The following is a 24880-nucleotide window of genomic DNA, read 5'->3' on the forward strand; positions in this document are numbered from 1 at the left end:
GGGAAATGTTATCTCTAGATGGGCACCAATGTACCCAGCTATACTGGGTGATGATGGTGGCAGGTGTCTCTTACCAAAGAATGGTTTTGCGGGGACACTTAGTTCTCAGAGAACTATTTTGATTTAAAAGTCAACTTGGGAGGAAATGAGTGATTAAAAATAAAAAACATCTGGACCTACCCTAAAAGTTTCAGTACCTGCCATAAGTAAGTAACAGAACTCAATACTTCTTTTTTCCTTCTAGAAAAATATGCCATGCAGAGTTTATGTAAATTTAAAGAGTTGTTAGCTCTTATCCTGAACCAGTGCATTTGTGGTGAAAAGTGGTGGTACAGGATACGAGAGCATATTACAGACAAGTGCTTGCAACATGGAACCCTCTGTACACTTTTGTCTCATTACTTATATTTTCAAATTCAGTACAGTTTGTGGTATCGGTTTATCACCATCTTCAAAATATTTTCTGAAAGATAATACTGATACATTTTCTAAGTGGAAGAATTATCATTCCTTTCCTGCTATCTTGTATTCCTCACTCTCAAATGTGTTACATAATTTGGGTCAATTTCCTGGCTGATATCCCCTGACATGCTAGTAACAGAATTAATACATTCTTGACGATGTGCAAATCCTCAGCCCATGGTACAGGACAGCCTCTAACCACGAGCAGCTTCAGCTGTTTCGTGCTTCGTGCAGCAAATATATGTACAACTGTCATGTTGTACATATATTCTGATATGGAAAAATGTGGGAAATGTTGTTTTGACGGTTTGTGTCAATTTCATCTCTTTTTATATTCCAAATTTTTTACTAGAAAATAATTGTTATAAGATACTACCATGATAAAAGGTCAATCCCCTTCATAAAGAAGTAAAGATTATCGTGCTGTGTTATCTACTTTCAGTGGACTCTAACTGTAAAATATCTAAGATATGATATGACTATAGATTATTTGCCTAAAAATATCTAGACTTAGGTTTATATATCAGCCTTACATAATGGCATCAGACCTATCTAGCCTATGTGGCTTATAATTAGGGTGACAGTAGCACCTGGTTTTCCTAGAAAAGTCCTTGATTTTGTTTACTATTATTGCTTTTTGCTGGTCTCAGTTATCACAGTTTTCTTTGCATTCATGTACTTTATTGTCTTTTTTTTTTTTTTTTTAATTTTACATATGGTGAAGCCAGGGTCTTACTACATGCCCAGGCTAGTCTCGAACACCTGGGCTCAGGTGAGCCTCCCACAGTGCTAGGATTATAGGCATGAGTCGCTGCATCCAGCCATGTCATTTTAGATATTAGCACTGTTTACCCTAAATGATTCTGGGCAGAATGGTGGTAGTGGTCCATGCTCCATCTTTTCCAAACTAATTAAGATAAGCATGGATGGATCTTTAAGCTCTGGGAGGGCAAGGACTGTATCTATCTTGCTCTACTCTGTGGGGGCGGGGGGGGGGAAGAGAGAGAGGAGTGTGTGTGTGTGTGTGTGTGTGTGTGTGTGTGTGTGTGTACAGCACCTAGCACTTACCTAAGCTAAACATTTGTTGAAAATGTAAATGATAATGAGTTTGATGGCTTCATGACAACACAAGTTCAGTAAAGTCTGTGATGGGCAAGATATGTTGCTGCCAACTACAAATCCTAAATACCTAACACAGTGTGTAGTGTTTAGGAATTAAGTAGATTAATGAATGGTCACCTCAGTCTTATATATTTCTTAGCATTTGCAGCCTCCATCTAAAGATACTGTGGTCCATCAAGACATTAGACATTTCTACAATTACAGTTGTAACATGTTGTATATAAAGTCACAGAAACAAACTTATTTCTTGGTTATAATGATCTGCGTTTACTGTTTTTTGGTTTTATGAGGAAAAAAGATGACAATCACTGAAAATGATCACATCATAGATAAATTCTATCACTTGCAAGTTTTATACCTTAGTGTATAACCAATGTATGATATTTTAGGCTGGGAGTCCCACTGGATATGCCAGAAATGGCTACTAGATGGCTGAGATATCTGCTCTTTTGGGTGGGGCTGGAGACCCTTTCCCTGATTGCATTCGCCCTCCTCGGTTTACTCCAGGGTGTATATAAATGTCCTTTCCTCTGTGGGCTGTGAAGTGAAACAGATTGGGAAACACTGTTAATGCTCTCTACAACTAAAAATAGCAGGTGCTTAAATAAATGCATTGGCTCCATTGACTTGAGTTTGCAAAATAATTTTTCAAAAAATGTTATCTTGGGCCATTTTTTGAGAGTTAAATAGATGTGCTTCATCAGAAAGTAAATATCCAAGATTATCCAAAGACCATATCTTTAAAGAAGCAATTCATCTAAAATAAGTAACAGCATACTGAATTAGAAAGCATGTTCTCACATAAAGTTAGAATAAAAAAAGAAAGAAAGATAGTATGTTTGTTTCTATTTTGGACCTTCCCACCACAGGAAGGTTGAAGAGTGTTTATGAACTGTGGGCTGCTCCATTGTGATTCAGTCCTACATCTCTACTAATGCTTTATCACAGGGGAAAATGTTTTAAATTATAGTATCATAACAGTGGCTCTCTACTAGAATTCTACTAGTTAAGATAATTTGGGGAAGGGAAGAGACCATTAATTCCAAGCACATCTTAGCTTGTGAAGGGCTTCCAGTTAAATGTCCTATCAGATCTGCTTTTCTAAAGATCATTTGTTATTTTCACAAGAGCTGCACAAATAGATGCTAAGTACTTAGAATTAAATAAATCAAATGTGAATAAAACATTTCTCTGCTTGATCAAATCCTTTGAAATAGAACAAAAGGTATATTTAGCTAAATTTACCAATTTATCACTAAATCGAAAATAAGGACTTGTTTGTATTTGAAAGGCCAACCCTTTAGGGGAATTTTTATTTATCTCTAAAATATTTTCTAAGGTCAATAATGCATTCCTCTACATAGAGGTTATATTGTCAAAGGTCACTAATGATTTTTAAGTCTTCATTATCCTTTAATGAGATTGAGATTAAGATATCTGTAATATTTGACTGAAGTCTATTTTAACTCTGTCTCCTCATCTATTGGTTTTCTTGCTTTTCTGTACTCTCGTTTCTTCGTCGATTTTTTTTCTTCGTGTCAAAGCCTTTATGATTCTTTTTTTTTTTCATCTGTCACCACCACATTTCAAATCCTGGGTTTTTGTCAGGGACCCCACCTTCCTCAAATATTTCTGGACATTTAAATCCAATTATGGGAAGTTGTTAGGGTAGGAACATTCAATGAGCGGGCCTATCATGTCTTCAACATTACACTGGGTGGTAATGTGCCTTGTCACAGTGGGGTTTTATTTTCATTTCATTGATAAGGAAAATGAAGGCCCAGGTTTACACAGTGATGTGAAATATTATCTGTGTTTCTATTTTACAGGTAAAAAAGGTGGAAATAGGGGTGAAAACTCTAACAAGCTAACTCCTTAAGCCACATTCTTATCCAGTATTCTACAAACTTAGTAATTTAATTTCTAGTTCAATTAGCTCCATAATAGAGACTCTAGCCTATTTGTGTATAAATTATGCCATCTGTTGACTATTTTATACAGGTGTAAACTATTTGGCCTAAATAGCCTATTAATCTATCCATTTTACTCAATACCTTTTCTATCACTTACAACCTAGTTTTAACTACCTACATATATATCCTTTGCCTGGAGTCATGCAATAGCTGCTTTCCTGATCTTACATCTCCCTCACTAACCTATATGCTAAGCCCAGAGTAATCTTTTAAAAGGCAGAAATCTAATTTTCACCTGTAACCGGGGTCGTGGGATGCGGGGGAGGCTTGGCTCCCTCCCCCATAGGATGTGCCCAAGGTTTTTGGGCTCTCACTCACCCAAGAATGGGGAGAGGGCCCTGGAGGCACGGTGAGCTCGTTCAAGTAAATATCAGACACAAAGAGTTTTGCAGACAGCGATTTATTAGGCAGAGAGAGAGAGAGACAGAGAGAGAGAGAGAGAGAGAGAGAGAGAGAGAGAAGAGAGAAGAGAAGAGTAGAGTAGAGTAGAGTAGAGTTCCATGCTATTGTGAGAGGGGATCCCAGAGAGGGAAATTTCGTGCAGGTAAAGAGAGGGAGACAATTCCCATGTTGCTGTGGGAGGGGATCCGGAGACGGGGTCGGTATAGGTAAGGGAGTAGGGGAGATTTTAACCCTGGAGTTACTCCCATCCCATTCAAGTTCTCATCCAGTGAGAGGAGCTTTTCCAAACTTCCTCTGGAGTGATTGATCTTCGACTCTGATATTGGATTGGTTGCCTGGCCCGAAATCAAAGCCTCCTCCTTTGGAGCTTTTGGTGGGCTTTCTAAACAAAGGAAACTCCCCTGGACTTTCTACCTAGGCCGTGCGTGCGAGAGAATGTTAGACAAAACTCTAAGTTCCCAGATGGGGACGGGGATGAAGGCCTGTCCGGCATATTGCTGGGAAATTTCTGCCTTTGAAACCACGCCCCTTGTGGACTCGGTTTTTCTTGACACAATCCGTCACACCCACCTCCAGTTTGCAGCTAAAAACACGCCAGTGACTTACAACTGCCTCTTAGTTTGATGACATCAAACTGTGCTTCTAAGACCCTGCATCATCTCCACTGCATGTTCCTGTGACTCTTCAGGCTTCGGGCGCTAGTGCTCTTTCAGTTCTCCAGTCATTCTGCGTTCCCTCTCTTCAGAGCCTTTGCACATTCTGGGCCACCATCCCATAAACTCTTTCTTCACACCTTCCTTCCATCGTGATTTCCTCAGAAAATTCCTCCTGGATCTTGAAAACTGAAGGAAACACCCCATTCTGCACTTTCACAGTACTGTGCAACCAGGGGAAGGCCCAAGCTTCCTGGGATCTGAAATGTATGCAATGTGAGGGGCTCTCGTTAAGAAAACTGTCATAAAATTAGAGATACGAATATGAGTACAGGACCTTGGAAGAGGTCAGTGTGAGGATAGGGTCTTGACCCTACTGTTCTTTCACTGCATGGCAAATCTACCTCAGCCTGTACCTCTTACTGGTAGCTCTTCACATTGACAATTTAATTTATACACGCAACTAGGTGAATATTTTTTCCCCTACACTGTGTACTGTGTGAGAGAGGAAATATGTCTGAATTTACTCCTCAAGCTTTCTCCAAGAATTTGCATAGTGTTAACACTTAAGTATACAGTATATTTTTCTTGGGTAAAGGAATAAATGAGCAAATGAATAATTAAAAGAAAACTTAGAATTAATGCTTATAATGCCTGCATAAAATTGGCTGAATTTCTTGGAACCCAAAGCCAGGTGGAGAACATCTGGGTTCCATGGCTCATACCATTTCATCATGAAAGACAAAATTCTCAGTACCAGGTGGTAAAGATGGATGAATGTAGGGTTATTTATATAAAGCACCTTATTCCACACAATGAATAATAACCAGCAGCTGTTACTCAGGGCTTACCATGTGCTGGGCACTTGCTCAGCACTTGCACATGGTATTCTGCCTTAACACATAAGGCATTCACCACTAACTCACTCTCAGTCAGAAATTTTGCCTCCATTGTCCTCGCGACGCAGAAGGGCAGAAAACCCCATCGGGACAAGGAAGAGAAGCCTGAGGTGCTGGCACTTTCATTGTCTCAACGGGCCTCCCTCTCTGGAACTCCTTCCTCTCTGCCCTTTTATATCACCTGTTATGTGCTGAGATGGTGTTTGCTTGCCACTGCCCTAGAGGTCATACTGGCTTATCACCTGCCTTCTGCTAGGAATTAAGTCTTGGTATTATCTCCTAGTGAGGGTATGCCCAAGCTTACCTTCGTCTTTGTTTTCCTGAAGAGTGCTTAATTATGAGCCAGACCGCATGCAGGTGGTCTATCAGAATGAGTTAGCGTTAAAATGACTTGTTAAAAAGAGTTCTAGTATGTTGCCCATCTGGACATTGAAAAATGCCTGTCAAAGTTGATCATTTTGACTTTGATATAATTAATGGTGAGTGACCTTTTCTCACCGACCGTATTAGGTTCAGGTTGGGTGCCTTCTGAGCACCCTTCTGGAGTGCTGTTACAGTTGTGAGTGATTCATTCTGTTAGCAAACCTTTATTTAAAGTTCCCAATCTGTGCTGTACTCTGAGGATATGCAGGTAAATGAAACTGTCCTCGCATTAGGCGGAGGCATTGAAACCCAAGTGGAGGAAGAAAGGGAGACAGACCGAACTAGCAGTTCTGCAAGTGTCCTGGGCAGCCATTGTCTGACTTTGCATTTATTTCTGGTCCTAATGGCTAGAATCTCCTAATCAACTACCAAGTAATCCTTTTAACTCAATAAGCTACCTATCCAAGGATTAGAATTTGTGTCTGAGTATTTTTCTCTCATACTAACTTTGAGAACTTTTTGAGGGTTAGTGAGATAAGCACCAGGCCAAGGTACTCAGGTACTTTTCCAGCAATCTGTACCAAATCAGGAATAAGGACTGACAGGCTCTCAGCTGTCTCTCACCAGAGCAGATATTTATGGGTTTATGATCAGAGGGGGCTTTCAGTAGCAAAAACAACTGGAAGAGAATGTGGCAACTTCCTGGGACCATGGAAAGCTGCTTGGGTGTCAGAGATATGCTGTGCCAGGCATGTGCTAGAAGAAATACTATTAAATGTCAGTAAACTTAAAAGGAAAATGGTCAGGTTTTATCTAAGATATCCATTTTACAGATGGAAAGAAGCAGGAAATTTTAAAATGCAAGCAGGCCGGGCGCAGTGGCTCACACCTGTAATCCCAGCACTTTGGGAGGCCAAGGCGGGTGGATCACAAGGTCAAGAGATTGAGACCATCCTGGTCAACATGGTGAAATCCTGTCTCTACTAAAAATACAAAAAATTAGCTGGGCATGGTGGCGCATGCCTGTAATCCCAGCTACTCAGGAGGCTGAGGCAGGAGAATTGCCTGAACCCAGGAGGCAGAGGTTGTGGTGAGCCCAGATCGCGCCATTGCACTCCAGCCTGGGTAATAAGAGTGAAACTCCATCTCAAAAAAATAAAGAATAAAAAATAAAATAAAATGCAAGCAAAGCTCCTGTCTTGTAAACTGGATGAAGGTTGAACGAAATGCTTCACTCAGTTTGGGATGACTTTCTCTGGAGCCTTTATTAATGTCTCTTAGCTGCTAGACTCTCTTTTAGGGACTAATGAAACTGTTGTCATTATCCCTTGCTTTTTTATGTTTCCTCTAAGTTGCTTTCTCAGTAAGGGCAGCTTTTAATTTTTAAAAAAATTATTTCCCTTTTGATCCCCAGAACCCTATAGCATAAACTCCGTAACTCTTTGTTAAGTAAAGTTTCTAGTAAAGGATACACTAAGTGGGTTATGTAGATACTGAAGCATTTGTGAAATTCTGCTGGCTGAGTTCACGATTTAAGGGAATGCTGGTGATAGCTTGTAGAAGAAACTGAGATTGTATGGAATAAAATGTGGAAGCCATTGATTTTAGAGCCTCTTTTGTATTGTTCTGTGAATAAAATCTCATATGTAAGCTCTCAAATGTGGGCCTTGACTTTTAGAATTGAGAACTAGAAGTAAAAACAAATTTACAGCAGTACATTAACACATTTTTGTTAATTCCTAAGATACTTTGTTTCAGACCTATTAACACGTATTTAGAGTTCTTTTCCTTAGCTCTGAAGCAAATTCACACTGAATAAGCAGTACACTAGGGAGAAACCCTGAAAGAGACACTAAAATGTAGTTTGTGTAAAGTTCTTTCTATATTTCACAAGTTATGAATTTTCTATAGACCTCTTCTTTTAGGTGTTAACTGGATTTATAAAAAGCTTTTGGTGGTTAGCAAAATGGATGAATTTTGCCCTCTAAAAAATCTGAGATTAGTGAGTTTTATATAAGGAATTTTTTTTAAATTTTCAGGTTTTTCCCTAAAAAATTTGTTTCAGTTGTTTCTGAATATCTAAACCAAAATAGCATTAGAAAGGAACTATTTTTTAAAGTATAATTTCTTATCATAATCTTTTAAGAGGGAGTGACACTAGTGATTTATGTTTCATTTGTATATAGAATTACATGAGCTATAGAGTATATTGTATACTTGTAATACCCATAACCATTAACACTTAAATAATACAGTAACACAGAGGCCTGTTGGAAAAAAACGAAGTCATTCCTTTTTCCCCTGTTGCTTCTAAAGCATTTGTTATTTTCTTTAACCAAATGTGTTTTTGGTATCTGATTTAGGTGTGGTATGTGAGTCTGTGTGTACGTACACGTACATGCTTATGTGTCTGTTGAGTGTTGGGGAAGTTTTATTATAGAGGTGGTGTAGCTCTATAAATTTTAATTTGTTCTCATTTGATTTATTTCAATGAAAGATTTGAGAATTTGATCCTCATAAGTCTTTTGTATGTTCTCCCATTTGCCCAGGTTGACCAAGAGGGCTGACTTATTTCTCTACAGGAAGAAAATGAAAGTTGATATTTAATTGGGTAGTTAATTCACGCCTACCGGAATCACCACCTACTGACAAACGTGGTAATTCACACCTGTAATCCCACCACTTTGGGAGGCTGAGGCAGGTGGATCACTAGTCCAGGAGTTCAAGACCAGCCTGGGTAACATGGTGAAACCCCGTCCCTACTAAAAATACAAAAAATTAGCTGGGCTACTTGGGAGGCTGAGGTGGGAGAATCACCTGAGCCCAAGAGGTCAAGGCTGCAGTGAGCCAAGATTGCACCACTGCACTCTAACCTGGACAAATGGAATGAGATCCTGTTTCAAAAAAGAAAAGAAAAACCAAGTATAATTAAGAATTATATTGATAAATCAAGCCATTTGCTTCCTTATACATTAAATTCTTTTATTTAAATAATATTTCAAAGCCATTTGGCTTCCTTATTTTAATTGGGTTATTAAGACCTCCTAGTGCAGATAAACTTTCAAAGTTAGTTTTATTTTATTTTTTTTTTTGAGACAGAATCTTGCTCTTTGACCCAGGCTGGAGTGCAGTGGCGTGACCTTGGCTCACTGCAACCTCCGCCTCCCAGGCTCAAGCGATTCTCATGCCTTAGCCTTTTGAGTAGCTGGGATTACAGCCGCCCACCTCCATAGCCCGGCTATTTTTTGTATTTTAGTAGAGGTGGGGTTTCACCATGTTGGCCAGGCTGATCTCAAACTCCCGATCTCAGGTGATCTGCCCACCTCGGCCTCCAAAAGTGCTGGGATTACAGATATGAGCCACCGCACCCAGCCAACTTTTAAAGTCTTAATTTAGGTGATTAAATTTTTCTGTTTTAATGCTAGGGCTTTCTTGTATTGCTCATAAGAATCTCATGCATATATGTTTTCCAGCAGTCACTGAGCTACCCACGGTTGCTATGGCTAACAAATGTGAATCAAGAGCAGGATTTGAATCCAGGTCTCTTGGGCATTGGAGTTGTGCTCTTTCTAATATCATTTGCCACCTCTTCATATAAATAATTTTATTTTTGAGATGGAGTTTTGCTGTTGTTGCCCAGGCTGGAGTGCAGCGGAGCAATCTCAGCTCACTGTAACCTCTGCCTTCTGGGTTCAAGCTATTGTTGTGCCTCATACTCCCAAGTAGCTGGGATTTTAGGTTTCCACCAACAGGCCTGGCTAGTTTTTTGTAATTTTAGTAGGGATGAGGTTTCATCATGTTGGCCAGGCACCTGACCTCAGGTGATCCACCTGCCTCAGCCTCCCAACGTGGTGGGATTACAGGTGTGAGCCACTGCGTCCAGCCAGTAATTTTAATTTAAAAACATCTAAAAGAATAAATAAAATTAAATACCAAATATTTATCATCAGTCATTTATTTCAGGATTACTCTATGTACATTGTACTAATGCTAGTTCAAAATGCAACAAATTGGCCTAGTCATCCTCTGTAATAAACAGACTAAAGCAGGCTTTTCTCCTCAATGATTCTTTTTTTTTTTTTTTTTTTTTTAATTCAGACTCAGCAAACATTTCTGGGGACTTACTTTGTACCAGACCTTGAGCCAGGTGTTCCTAATACATTACACTATGAGGTGGTTTTTATTATTAAGATTTTACAGATGAGACATGGATGTTAGAGAGATGATAACATAAGCAATCATTTAAAAACATATTTGAACTTAGAATGTAGTCTAGCATGAATAGCTACAATAGGCTACAACTATATCTACCTTCACTATCTTATTTCTGTTGAAAGGCAGTTTAGGCAGTAAAATAAACGAAGGTTGAGATCTGGTTTCTTTAACAGCTTTATGGAGATAAAATTTACATAACATACAATATACTTATTTGAAGTATATAATTCAGTGTTTTTTAGTGTAATCATGGGATTGTCCAACGCATATCTTCTGATTTTTTTAACTTGACTCGTAATTGACTTTTTCCATTACCACTAACCATACATTTGAATAAGAAAACAGGATCATAATTCTAAAAGGATTTTGATTCAACCCTGTTATTTTCAGATTTAGTTTTGTCCGACCAAAGTCCAATAACTTTTCCTTTTCAGTTCTAGTACAAAAACTTCCTTGACTTCCACGAGAAATGTTTGCTTACAGGAATGTTAAGCTGATTTTCATCTGTGCCATTGACAGAGAAGCTTTGGAATGTGAAATCCACTTTCTCGTAATGTAATTATTTAAGTCTTTTGCAGTGGACATACTATAAAAGAGAAACCAAAGAATATATGCAATTAATGCTTGTTAAATGTGCCTTTCTCAAGTTAAAAAACAAAAAGCCCTTGATAACCATTTATAGCCATTCTGAGTCCTGATTGACTAAGAATTTCAAACCTCAAGATGTGGATGGGATGCAGAAACCAGGTGCTGATCTCCTCTCTCATTGGCTTAACTTCATATTAGAAAGAATCATATTGTTATGGTGGGCATACTTCCCAAAGCAATATACAGATGTAGTGCTATTTCTATCAAACTACCCTGTCATTTTTTGCAGACTTAGAAAAAAAACTATTCTAAAATTCATATGGAACCCAAAAAAAGCCAAATCGCCAGTACAATACTAAACAAAAAGAACAAAGCTGGAGACATCACATTGCATGACTTCAAACTGTACTGCAAGACTGTGGTAACCAAAACAGCATGGTCCTGATACAAAAGCAGACATGTAGACCACTGGAACAGGACAGAGAGGCCACAAATAAAGTTGCACACATACAACCACCTGATCTTTGACAAAGTCGACAATAACAAACAGTAGGGAATGGATTCCCTATTCACTAAATGGTGCTGGGATAACTGGCTAGCTATATACAGAAGATTGAAACTGGACCCCTTCCTTTCACCATATATAAAAACTAACTCAAGATGGATTAAAGACTTAAATGTATGACCTAAAAAAAATTAAAACCCCAGAATAAAAGCTAGAAAATACTATTTTGGATGTTGGCCTTGGCAAAGAATTTATGACTAAGTCCCCAAAGGCAATTGCAACAAAAACAAAAATTGACAAGTGGGACCTAATTAAACTAAAGAGGTTCTGCACGGCAAATTAAACGATCAACAGTAAACAGACAACATACAGAATGGGAGAAAATATTTGCAAACTATGCATCTGACAAAGATCTGATATCCAGAATCTATAAGGAACTTAGCAAGCAAAAAACAATTCCTTTTAAAAATGGGCAAAGGACATGAACAGATACTTCTCAAAAGAAGACCTACATGTGGACAACATATATATGAAAAAATGCTCATCATCACTAATCATTAGAGAAATGCAAATCAAAAAGACAGTGAGATACCCTCTCATATCAAAATGGCCATTATTAAAAAGTCAAAAAACCACCAGAGGCTGTCAGGGTTACAGAGAAAAGAGAACACTTAGTGCACTGCTAGTGGGAATCTTTAGTTCAGCCACTGTGTGGAGATTTCTCAAAAAAGTTCAGAACTGTAATTCACCCCAGCAGTCTGTATTACATATATACCCAAAGGAAAACGAATCATTCTACAAGAAAGATGTGTACTTGAATGTTCATTGCAGCACTTTTCACAATAGCAAAGACATGAAGTCAACCCAGATGCTCATTGACAGTGGACTGGATTTTTTTTTAATATGGTAGAAACACACCATGGAATACTATGCAGCCATAAAAAAGAATGAATCATGGTTTTTTGCAGCAACATGGATGCAGCTGGAGGCCATTATCCTAGGAAAAGTAGTGCAGGAACATAAAACCAAATACCATATGTTCTCACTTATAAGTAAGAGCTAAATTACACTGAATATACATGGATACAAAGAAGGGAACAATAGACACAGGGGACTGCTCAATGGGGGAGAGAAAGGAGCGGGGTTAAGTGGGAAGCCTCCCTGTCAGGTACTGTGCTCATTAGTCAGGGATCCCCAACCCCTGAGGCACAGACTGCTACTGGTCCATGGCCTGTTAGAAACTGAGCCACACAGCAGGAGGTGAGCAGTGGGAGAGCGAGTGAAGGTTCATCTGTATTTATAGCCATTCCCCTTTGCTCACGTTACTGCCTGAGCTCTGCCTCCTGTCAGATCAGCAGCAGCATTAGATTCTCATAGTAGCGTGAATCCTATTGTGAACTGTGAATTCAAGCAATCTGGGTTGTGCTATTCTTAGAAGAATCTAATGCCTGATGATGTATCGTTGTTTCCCATCACCTCCAGATGGGACTGTCTAGTTGCAGGAAAACAAGCTCAGGGATCACACTGATTCTACATTGTGGTGGGTTGTATAATTATTTCATTATATATATATATGTAGATATATATATATATTTTTTTTTTTTTTTCGAGATGAAGTTTTGCTCTTGTTTACCAGGCTGGAGTGCAATGGCGTGATCTCGGCTCACCGCAACCTCTGCCTCCTGGGTTCAGGCAATTCTCCTGCTTCAAACCTCCTGAGTAGCTGGGATTACAGGCACGTACCACCATGCCCAGCTAATTTTTTGTATTTTTAGTAGAGACGGGGTTTCACCACGTTGACCAGAATGATCTCAATCTCTTGACCTCATGATCCACCCGCCTCGGCCTCCCAAAGTGCTGGGATTACAGGCGTGAGCCACCGTGCCCGGCCCTATTTCATTATATATTACAGTGTAATAATAATAGAAATAAAGTACGTAACAAATGTGATGCACTTGAGTTATCCCGAAACCACCCTTCTCCCCAATCCATGGAAAAATTGTCTTCCATGAAACCAGTCCCTGGTGCCAAAAAGGTTGGGGACTGCTGACCTTGGTGATGGGATCATTCATATACCAAGCCTCGGTGACTCAGTTTACCCTTGTTACAAACCTGCACATGTATGCCTTGAACCTAAAATAAGTCACTTGAGGATCATAATGTACTTCATATACTATATTATATAAATGTGTTTAATATACTTTATACACACACTCAGTACATATGAAAAGCTACTTTTGTTTTCAAAGTGCTTGTGCATCTTTAATTCAGTTGATGTTTGAAATACCCCCCTAGTAGGAAGGGCATATGTCATTATCCCCATTTTTAGTGGGTAAAATGGTATAACAGATACATTCATTCAAGCCCTGTGGCTGACATTGCTGGAAAGTGCTAGTTTTTCTGCCTTATGGCCTGGACTCTTCCTTAAGCCTGTACCTTGGTTTCCATGCCTTGGTTTCCATGCTTGGCTTACCTGTGAGGTGTGATATCTATACAGGGGTATAAGGGTATACTAGACAATAACTGGGATAGCATTAAAATTATTTGTGATTTCTCTGGCACGTCATTTATCTCATGCTATGCCTTTGCCCTTGCTATTTCTTCAGTCAGAACTGTATTCCCTCCTCTCCCCCACCTCACGTATCACCCCTCCTTCATCTCTAAGCTCAAAACCACACCTCTGTGAAGTTCTCCCAGTTACCACATGCAGACTTGGGCTTGCCCTGTCCTGTGCATCTGCTGTACTTTGTATTAACTTCGTGTTACTTTGTATTAAGGTCAGAGTGATGCCCTTACTATTAGGTTGGTGCAACTTTTGCCATTATAAGTAGTGGCAAAAATCACAATCATTTTTGCACCAACCTAGTATGTTGTAATTGTACACTTACTGCTTATCATCCTGCATTAGACTGGGATCTCCTTGAGGGCAAGGACTCTGTTAGACCATCTCTGCATTCCCTTCCATGGTGCCTAGGCATGGGCTGGTGGCTTTCTTGAATTCCCAGTGAATGTCAGGAAGGGATGGTGGCGATTACACAATTTCATTGCTTTGTCACCGCTAAGCCAAGGACAACAGTGAGGAGTTTCCTCCTTCAGTAGTGAACAACATAGCCATTGGATGATGCATGGTAGAGAAAAAGATTTAGAGATGAAAGATTCTGTTAGCTCTCTAACTTAATTAGTTCAGAGAGGTCATTTAAGCTTTTTGAGCCTCAGGTTTCCTCATACTGTTGGGCAGTAGTAATGTCTAGATGACCAGATTATGATACAAATAAAGAGATCTTGTATAGAAAAGTAGCTTGTAAACCGTAAAGCACTACAAATAAGAGAAATAAAGAAGAAAAGGTTATCTGGTAGGAAGAACATGTGTTTCGGCCTTAGGTGGGATTTTAAATCCAGACCCTGCTACTAATTATTTAAAGTCCACACTTCTGTGAGTCTATTTCTTCTCCTCTCAAGAATAAATAACAACACTTTGGCTGTTTAGAGTAATGTTGTGAAGGTTAAATAGAATTCAGGCAATGTTCTACTTGTGTTCCACCTGTGTACATTCAACTTTTTCCAGCCAGAGCTTTCAGATACTGTATGTTCCTACCTCTGCACCTTCTTTTCTATGGCAGAATCAGTTCTCTGTACTCCAGGGAGAGCAGGCACCTACTCTCAGGCTGGGGAAATAAATAGTGAGGGGAGACCACCAGAGGAAGAGACAGGCTTCCCTGGCATGTGATCCCAGCCAGCCTGGATTTGCCTTGGGACAGGGTGGAGGTGCTGCCTCGATGTCATGTCACAGCACATTCCTAGGACAGCTGTTTCTGCTGCAGCTTCTTTTACCATTTCCTTTGAAACTTTTTATTGAAGTGAAAGCCTACACACCAAAAACTTTTTATTGAAGTGAAAGCCTGAGTGTACGGATCACCTTTTATAAATTTAACACACCCATGTAACCAGATCATTTATTCTTGCTGCCGCCTAGTATTCTATTTTGAAAAGATACCACATCTTCTTTTAAATTCTACAGTTGATAGGCATTTGGATAGCTTCTAATTTAGAGCTAATACAAATGGTGCTTCGATGAGCATTCTCATACGTGTCTTCTGATGAATATATACCCATCTTTCTTACAGGTATATACCTAGCAGTGGAATTGCAGGGTCATAGAGTGTGCTTATGCCCAATTTTAGTAGATAATACTAAAACATTTCCCAGAGTTTCCCAACATTAACACACTCACCAGCAGTATTTGCATTCCAGTTGCTCCAGCATCCCCACCAGCACTTAGTATTATCTGCCATTTTAATTTTAGGAATTCTGATGGATTTTATAATTCGGTATAACATTTAGAAATGGAGCCATTCTCTTAGCCCCCAAAACCTTAAACTCAACTTTTGTATATTTGTTTTCAGGAATGTGTTCTATATAAAATTGGGAAGTTATATTAGATATAAAGCTCCTAGTACAGTGCTTGCCACGTGGAAGGAAATGACAAGTGGTAGACACTATTAGTGTCATCATTATCATCACTAAGTGCCATCTGTGTTCGTCAAGGATAAGAGTAGGGCATGGTGGATTACAAAGGTCACAAAGACATATTTTCTGCCTGCGAAAAGTTCAAGAGCTACTCAAAGAGATCAAGATTAGAAACAGATTTTTGTGGGGGTTTTTTGTTTGTTTATTTTTGAGACAGAGTCTTGCTCTGTCGCCCAGGCTAGAGTGCCGTGGCACAATCTCAGCTCACTACAACTCCACCTCCTGAGTTCGGGCAGTTCTCCCTGCCTCAGCCTCCTGAGTGGCTGGGATTATAGGCGCCCGCCACCATGCCCCACTAACTTTTGTATTTTTAGTAGAGATGGGGTTTTACCACATTGGCCAGGCTGGTCTCAAACTCCTGATCTCAGGTGATCCGCCCATGTCAGCCTCCCAGAGTGCTGGGATTACAAACGTGAGCCACCATGCCCAGTCTAGATACAGATTATTATTAGACAATATGATAGCAATTTGAAGGAAAAGGTAGTACTTGAGCTGGGACTTAATAAGAAAAAGTTCGATAGAAAAAAGAGAAATGAGCTGGAGAAAGCAGCGAGGGCACAAAACTTCTGGTGGGGGGTGGCTGAGTAGACAATGTGCTGGAGGAGAGGAGCTCATCTGAGGCTGGAGTGGTCGTGTGCTGTTACTGAGTGTTAGTCATTCTTGCAGGGAGTCTGGGGCTCCAGCTGGTGACCATGTGTGAAGTTACAGTACTCTGTACTCTGTTGCTGTGCCCACTGCCTCTACCTTTGAATTTTTCTTCTCCCACTGGGAAGGTGGACAGCCTCTTCTGTTTCCTGGGATCAAAGCCTGTCCTGAGTACAGGGTGCTTGAAAACTACAATTGACATTTCAACAGCTGCAAAATAACACTGACTGCAAGGATCCAACAGTGTCTCTGCTGTATGGTCCTTTAACTGTGTTTATGCTGAGACCTGGCTTGTAGTGTTCATTCTTGCATAGACCCAGGTTGCTTTGTGGTGGCAATTCAGTGTAATAAAATGCTCCTCTGTCCAATACCATCTGTTGATGTTAATAAATGTTCTCAAGGAATTTTTAGGATGCTGAAGATAATGAACAAGATCTCAAAATTATTTCATTGATTGAACACCTGCTACTATGTGTCAGGCATTGTATACATAGGACAAAGAAGGAAGCTGGACATAGTGCATGTCTTCATTGAACTGGTAATCCAGTGGGAGATCAGACAAGTAAATACAGTGTCATAAGGGCTGTGATGGACAGAGGTACAGAGTCCTGTGAGAACACATCCAAGAAGCACCTCACCCAGACTCGGGGATCAGGGAAGGCTTTCTGGAAAAGGCTGCAGAAACCTGATAGCCTAGTGAAAAGGAGTAGGGAGGAAGTAGTCAAGGCAGAGGAAACAAAGTGTTGGAGAGGCTGAACCCAAGGGAGAGAGTGGCTTGTTAGAGAAGCTGGCCGAAGTTTCTCTAACAAGACTAGAGCAGAGGGATCCTAGAGAGTTTTTACCAAGGGACCTAAGGCAAGATGGAAAATGGATTGAAGGAGGTAAAGACTGGCAGCAGGAACACCAGTTCTAATCATCATGATGTAAACGGATAACCAGTTTACATCCAGTTCTCAGTACACGGACTTTGAAAATTCACTTCTCTCTCAATCCTTCAACCCAAACATTCTGGCTTCTCTAGAATGAGGAGCAACTACAGTCACATGTCACTTAAAGGGGATACCTTCTGAGAAATGCGTTGTTAGGCAATTTCATTGTTCTGTGACTGTCAAGGTGTACTTAGACAGAGCTAGATGGTGTGTGTGTATATGTATGCATGTATGTATGTATTCATATGGAAAACCAAATTCCCAACACCGTTACTGAATATCAGTCCTTTCCCCTACCTCAGGAGTTCTCAGTCCCCAGGCTGCAGACTGGTACCCATCGAGGCCTGTTAGGAACTAGACCACATGGCAGTAGGTGAGCCACGAGCAAGCAACTGTTACCGCCTAAGCTCCGCCTTGTGTTAGCTCAGCAGCAGCATTAGAGTCTCATAGTAGCGTGAACGCTATTGTAAACTGTGCATGCGAGACATCTAGATTGTGCGCTGCTTATAAGAATCTAATGCCTGATGATCCAAGATGAAACAGTTCCATCCCAAAACCATCTCTCCCCACAACCACTGTTTGTGGAAAAATTGTCTTCTACAAAACTGGTCTGTGGTGCCGATAAGGTTGAGGACCACTGCCCTACTTGATCTATAATGCCAGTGTTTAGCATTGTATGTCACATTTCTGTGCGGTTCATTATAAAATGGAGTCTCACTCTGTCATCCAGGCTGGAGTGCAGTGATGCGATCTTGGCTCACTGCAACCTCTGCCTCCCGGGTTCAAGCAGTTCTTCTGCGTCAGCCTCCTAAATAGGTGGGATTACAAGCATGCACCACTATGCCCGGCTAATTTTTGTATTTTTAGTAGAGATGGGGTTTCACCATATTGGCCAGGCTGGTCTCATAGTCTTAGTCTCAAATGATCTACCTGGCATTCGGCTTCCCAAAGTGCTGGGATTATAGGCATGAGCCACTGTACCTGACCATTATAATCTATGGGCCCACCATCATATATGCAGTCCATTGTTGACCAAAATACCATTATGCAGTTCATGACTTTATTTAAAAAGTAAAGAAAAATCCTATTTGAAAGAAATCTGTTGTTTGTGTTACGCAAATGGCCCTTTAAAACATGGTCCCCAGGTAGGACTGTTATGTTCTTTGCCAGGGATAAACCTGTGCACAGTGTATTCTCTAGTCTCTGTACAAGAAGTAAGAGTCACTCTGGGCTGGGTGCAATGGCTCATGCCTGTGATCCCAGCACTTTGGGAGGCTGAGACAGGTGAATCAGTTGAGATCAGGAGTTCGAGACCAGCCTAACCAACATGGTGAAGCCCCATCTCTACTAAAAATACAAAATTAGCCGGGCATGGTGGTGCACACCTGTAGTCCCAGCTACTTGGGAGCCTGAGGTAAGAGAATTGCTTGAACCCAGGAGGCGGACGTTGCAGTGAGCTGGGATCGCGCCATTGCATTCCAGCCTGGGCAACAAGAGCGAAACTCTGTCAAAAAAAAAAGTCACTCTGTATAACCTGCAGCTTGATGCTGTGTTTTGTGCATTCTAGATAGGAACTGAAGAGCTCAGAACGACATGAGGTTGAGCTGTTTCTCATTTAGTTTAGCTTGCTATGATTCCAGTAGCCTTTCTTCCTGTTTACCCAAGCCATTCACGAAAGCAAAACCCACACAAAATACAGGAGCTCAGAACAAAAGGGGTTCAAATGGCCGTGTTATCTCCCAGTTCCCCTACTAAGGTAAAAATATTTATATTTCTTTTTTTCATTTTCTTGGTAATTTTTTTTTTAAACAATGACTGGATACCAGGCATTTCATACTTAAGCCCTGAAGTCTGGGAATGTGATTTCTAACAATTTTATGTTTGGATTTCTTAGGCTTGTGTTTATCTGCTTACATAAGAGATATTTTGCTTACAAAACTAACTATAGATGTGAACATTACTGAAGTATTCATTGTATTTTATTAAGAAATAATTATGTATCTGCTCTGTGCAGTACTAGGTATGTGGAAGGGTTTCAGGAAAAAAAATAATAATAAGACCCGGTCCCTGCTTTCAGAAACTTAATCTAAAACAGAGCAGAATCAAAGTACTAATGCCACCTTTCTTCATTGTGTCATCCAAGGAAGACACGAGTCATCAGTCACAGCACTGTTTCCTGCTGAATCCAGAATCAGCCTCAGAATCCTCAACGCAGCATTCCAGACAACCCATGAATAGATAAAAATCCATCTTCCATCCTTTATTTTAAAAAATACGTGCATTCTCAAAGTCTTGGGTACTTGCCTAGGTTTTTATTGCTTTGTCTTTTGCTCATTTTTAAAGAAACAAGATGATTTATTTCTTTAAAAAAGACAAAGCAATATGAATATGGAAACCCAAGAACCTCCCGAGAAAGCAAAATATAATAATGTGGTTTTTCAAGAAGTTAAAACTTGAAACATTTGGTTCATGTACGTAGAGAAGCCCATTCCCATTACTTGCCACTATAAACACAGTTTTTCTTGGTTACTTCCAGGATGATTGCCCTGGTACTTTATTACTTGTATAAACTAGTTCCAGTGCTATAAAGCTGACAGCTGGTAGTGAATAATGACCACATTTCAAGTTTCCTGGTGCTGGGGCTTCCTTCATGGCTGCTCACGTCACTTGCTTTAGTAGAGAGCATAGGTCTTCCAGGTGCTGCCATTCAGCATCACTGTCATTGATTATTTCGTGGCCACCTGAGCCTTGAGCTGTCTTCTTAATCCACATGCTTTCCACAGGCACTGCATCAAAGGCGAGTTTCAGCTATATATATTGATAAATCTCAAGTGGATAAGACTCCTCCTAAACGCTAGACCCTTAATTTCAGCTGTTTGTGGACACTTCCACCAGAGTGAATGGAGGTAACATAAACAGCTAACAAACACTTGTAGCCAGAGGGTGTGCTAAGAGCTTCACAATCATTATTTAACCTTTCCAACAACCCTTAGAAGTTTTCATCCCTGTTATGCAGATGGGAAATACTAGGCTTAAGGAATCACACCATTAGTAAATGTTAGGACTGAGTCTGAAACATAAGACTATCCAGAGTTCAATGGTATTTAATGGTATACACAGACCCTTCAATTTTGGCTTACACAAAATAAGAGTCATCCCACTCCTCGACCTCCAAATTTCAGTCTTAACTTTAAATGAGTCCAGCCGACAACAAATGCCATCCTGCTGTCATATCCTCCTTCAAGGTCCACTAAGTAACCACTATAGGCTTTATTTAGTCTGTCATTACTTCTTACCTAGAAGGCAGTTCTTACGCATTTTTCCCCCTTCCCTTGCACTAGGAGACAAAAGCTATATATTTCCCTTTTAGTTTATTTTCTACTATACTTATCTTGGATAAAAAGATAGGACTTGAGGCCGGGCGCGGTGGCTCAAGCCTGTAATCCCAGCACTTTGGGAGGCTGAGGCAGGTGGATCACAAGGTCGAGAGATCGAGACCATCCTGGTCAACATGGTGAAACCCTGTCTCTACTAAATATATAAGAAAAATTAGCTGGGCCTGGGGGTGTGTGCCCAGCTACTCGGGAGGCTGAGGCAGGAGAATTGCCTGAAGCCAGTAGGCGGAGGTTGTGGTGAGCCAAGATCGCGCCATTGCACTCCAGCCTGGGTAACAAGAGCGAAACTCCGTCTCAAAAAAAAAAAAAAAGATAGGACCTGAATAAGAAAACTTTAGTTCGGAGCAGGCACGGGATTTTTCTCATTTACTCTTTTCACTTGCATCTCTAGAATAATGTCTTTTGTCTTCTTGTTTTCTAGGAATGTTTACCCTTGCGGAAGTTGCGTCACTTAATGACATTCAGCCAACTTACCGAATCCTGAAACCATGGTGGGATGTGTTTATGGATTACCTGGCTGTTGTTATGTTGATGGTAGCCATCTTTGCAGGAACCATGCAACTTACCAAAGATCAGGTGGTCTGTTTGCCAGTTTTGCCATCTCCTGTAAATTCAAAGGCACATACCCCACCAGGAAATGCCGATGTCACCACCAACATCCCAAAGACGGACGCAGCCACCAACCAAGACCAAGATGGACGGGCGACAAATGACATTTCCTTTGGGACATCTGCTGTGACACCTGACATACCTCTCAGAGCCACATATCCTCGCACAGATTTCACAGTTCAAAATCAGGAGGCAAAGAAAGAGAAGAAAGATCCAACAGGCCGAAAAACAAACTTGGATTTTCAGCAATATGTATTTATTAATCAGATGTGTTACCATCTGGCCCTTCCGTGGTATTCTAAGTACTTTCCATACCTTGCTCTTATACATACTATTATTCTCATGGTCAGTAGCAACTTTTGGTTCAAATATCCCAAAACATGCTCAAAAGTAGAACATTTTGTTTCAATATTAGGAAAGTGCTTTGAATCCCCTTGGACTACAAAAGCGTTGTCTGAGACAGCATGCGAAGACTCAGAGGAAAACAAGCAGAGAATAACAGGTGCCCAGACTCTACCAAAGCATGTGTCTACCAGCAGTGATGAAGGGAGCCCCAGTGCCAGTACACCAATGATCAATAAAACTGGCTTTAAATTTTCAGCTGAGAAGCCTGTGATTGAGGTTCCCAGCATGACCATCCTGGATAAAAAAGATGGAGAGCAGGCGAAAGCCCTGTTTGAGAAAGTGAGGAAGTTCCGTGCCCATGTGGAAGATAGTGACTTGATCTATAAACTCTATGTGGTCCAAACAGTTATCAAAACAGCCAAGTTCATTTTTATTCTCTGCTACACAGCGAACTTTGTCAACGCAATCAGCTTTGAACACGTGTGCAAGCCCAAAGTTGAGCATCTGACTGGTTACGAGGTATTTGAGTGCACCCACAATATGGCTTACATGTTGAAAAAGCTTCTCATCAGTTACATATCCATTATTTGTGTTTATGGCTTTATCTGCCTCTACACTCTCTTCTGGTTATTCAGGATACCTTTGAAGGAATATTCTTTTGAAAAGGTCAGAGAAGAGAGCAGTTTTAGTGACATTCCAGATGTCAAAAATGATTTTGCATTTCTTCTCCACATGGTAGACCAATATGACCAGCTGTATTCCAAGCGATTTGGTGTGTTCTTGTCAGAAGTTAGTGAAAATAAACTTAGGGAAATTAGTTTGAACCACGAGTGGACATTTGAAAAACTCAGGCAGCACATATCACGCAATGCCCAGGACAAGCAGGAGTTGCATCTGTTCATGCTGTCGGGGGTGCCCGATGCTGTCTTTGACCTCACAGACCTGGATGTGCTAAAGCTGGAACTGATTCCAGAAGCTAAAATTCCTGCTAAGATTTCTCAAATGACTAACCTCCAAGAGCTCCACCTCTGCCACTGCCCTGCAAAAGTTGAACAGACTGCTTTTAGCTTTCTTCGCGATCACTTGAGATGCCTTCATGTGAAGTTCACCGATGTGGCTGAAATTCCTGCCTGGGTTTATTTGCTCAAAAACCTTCGAGAGTTGTACTTAATAGGCAATTTGAACTCTGAAAACAATAAGATGATAGGACTTGAATCTCTCCGAGAGTTGCGACACCTTAAGATTCTCCACGTGAAGAGCAATTTGACCAAAGTTCCCTCCAACATTACAGATGTGGCTCCACATCTTACAAAGTTAGTCATTCATAATGACGGCACTAAACTCTTGGTACTGAACAGCCTTAAGAAAATGATGAATGTCGCCGAGCTGGAACTCCAGAACTGTGAACTAGAGAGAATTCCACATGCTATTTTCAGCCTCTCTAATTTACAGGAACTGGATTTAAAGTCAAATAACATTCGCACAATTGAGGAAATCATCAGTTTCCAGCACTTAAAACGACTCACTTGTTTAAAATTATGGCATAATAAAATTGTTACTATTCCTCCCTCCATTACCCATGTCAAAAACTTGGAGTCACTTTATTTCTCTAACAACAAGCTCGAATCCTTACCAGTGGCAGTATTTAGTTTACAGAAACTCAGATGCTTAGATGTAAGCTATAACAACATTTCAATGATTCCAATAGAAATAGGATTGCTTCAGAACCTGCAGCATTTGCATATCACTGGTAACAAAGTGGACATTCTGCCAAAACAATTGTTTAAATGCATAAAGTTGAGGACTTTGAATCTGGGACAAAACTGCATCACCTCCCTCCCTGAGAAAGTTGGTCAGCTCTCTCAGCTCACTCAGCTGGAGCTGAAGGGGAACTGCTTGGACCGCCTGCCAGCCCAGCTGGGCCAGTGTCGGATGCTCAAGAAAAGTGGGCTTGTTGTGGAAGATCACCTTTTTGACACCCTGCCACTCGAAGTCAAAGAGGCATTGAATCAAGACATAAATATTCCCTTTGCAAATGGGATTTAAACTAAGATAATACGTGCACAGCGATGTGCAGGAACAAATTCCTAGATTGCAAGTGCTCATGTACAAGTTCTTACAAGATAATGCATTTTAGGAGTAGATACATCTTTTAAAATAAAACACAGAGAGGATGCATAGACGGCTGATAGAAGACATAACTGAATGTTCAATGTTTGTAGGGTTTTAAGTCATTCATTTCCAAATCTGTTTTCTTTATTTTTTCTTTTGGGGAAAGGGAAGGAAAAATTATAATCACTAATCTTGGTTCTTTTTAAATTGTTTGTAACTTGGATGCTGCCGCTACTGAATGTTTACAAATTGCTTGCCTGCTAAAGTAAATGATTAAATTGACATTTTCTTACTATATTACCTTTTTTGAGGGGTCTTAATTTACTTTGCTAAATTGGTGCAATATTGCTTTAACTCAGATCACTAAAGACAGACACATCAAGTCCAAACTTGTAAATTTAGATTTACTAAAATACTGATTTATTTCCTGTTTTAATTTAAAGCGCCTCAAATAAGCACTTCTCACAATAGTTGACTGGTACTGCTGCTTCTGAGCATCTCATGTCATAGATTTTGTACTCTTACAGACTTGGAATGCGGTAGAGGTATGTGGATTGTTAGAGGTTTTGTTTGTTTTTTAAGAATAAGTAACAATAAAATAACACATTTCTTAATAGCTTTTTTGACATAGTTTGGAGTTCTGATTATATGGTACATTTTCCTACCAATAATATAGGGTTACCAATAAATAGAAAATGTTTTCTAAAAATAAATTTTATTACAACAAAACAAAAATTTCAATGACTTATTAACACAACCTCCAGTATCACCACTATTTGGAAGATAACACGGAATCACAAGTATCACGTAATTTCTTGCCTGTTTCACTGTTGTTCTGGTGTTGGTGGGAAATAATAGGAAATGTTGTTCATTGGGTAGGGAAACTCTAACTTTCCCTGTCTATCTTAGTGATGAGCTGTATTTTCTGTTTGTGTGCAGCTAGGAGGAGTCATAGCCAGCAAAATGTTGGCAGAACATTGATAGAACATTTCTAATCAGTCTCAGAAAAATCAAACAACTCCCTGCCACCTGTTTAGGTATTAGTTGGCAGGTGTTTCGCAGACCTTTTATAGGCCTCTTTTCAAGAGAAGGGAACAGTTTGGCACTGTGACAAAGTAGTGTCCTCTCAATACAAA

The 24880-nt window shown here is 40.2% G+C and overlaps 1 protein-coding gene across 8 annotated transcripts in view; it reads left to right on the top strand.

The window, feature by feature from the left end:
- The window catches only part of LRRC8D (leucine rich repeat containing 8 VRAC subunit D), a 121159-nt gene extending 96799 nt beyond the window's left edge, over nt 1–24360 (top strand). For all 8 annotated transcript variants that reach the window (XM_078332392.1, XM_035252089.3, XM_078332391.1 and 5 more), the window contains one exon: nt 21100–24360. In XM_078332392.1, coding sequence (XP_078188518.1) covers nt 21102–23678 — 2577 coding nt within the window. In that variant the 5' untranslated portion in view covers nt 21100–21101 and the 3' untranslated portion in view covers nt 23679–24360. The remainder of the gene's footprint in view (nt 1–21099) is intronic.
- Nucleotides 24361–24880: the final 520 nt, after the last annotated feature.

Source organism: Callithrix jacchus, chromosome 7, assembly GCF_049354715.1.
Source record: "Callithrix jacchus isolate 240 chromosome 7, calJac240_pri, whole genome shotgun sequence".
NCBI classification, from domain to species: Eukaryota; Metazoa; Chordata; class Mammalia; order Primates; family Cebidae; genus Callithrix; species Callithrix jacchus.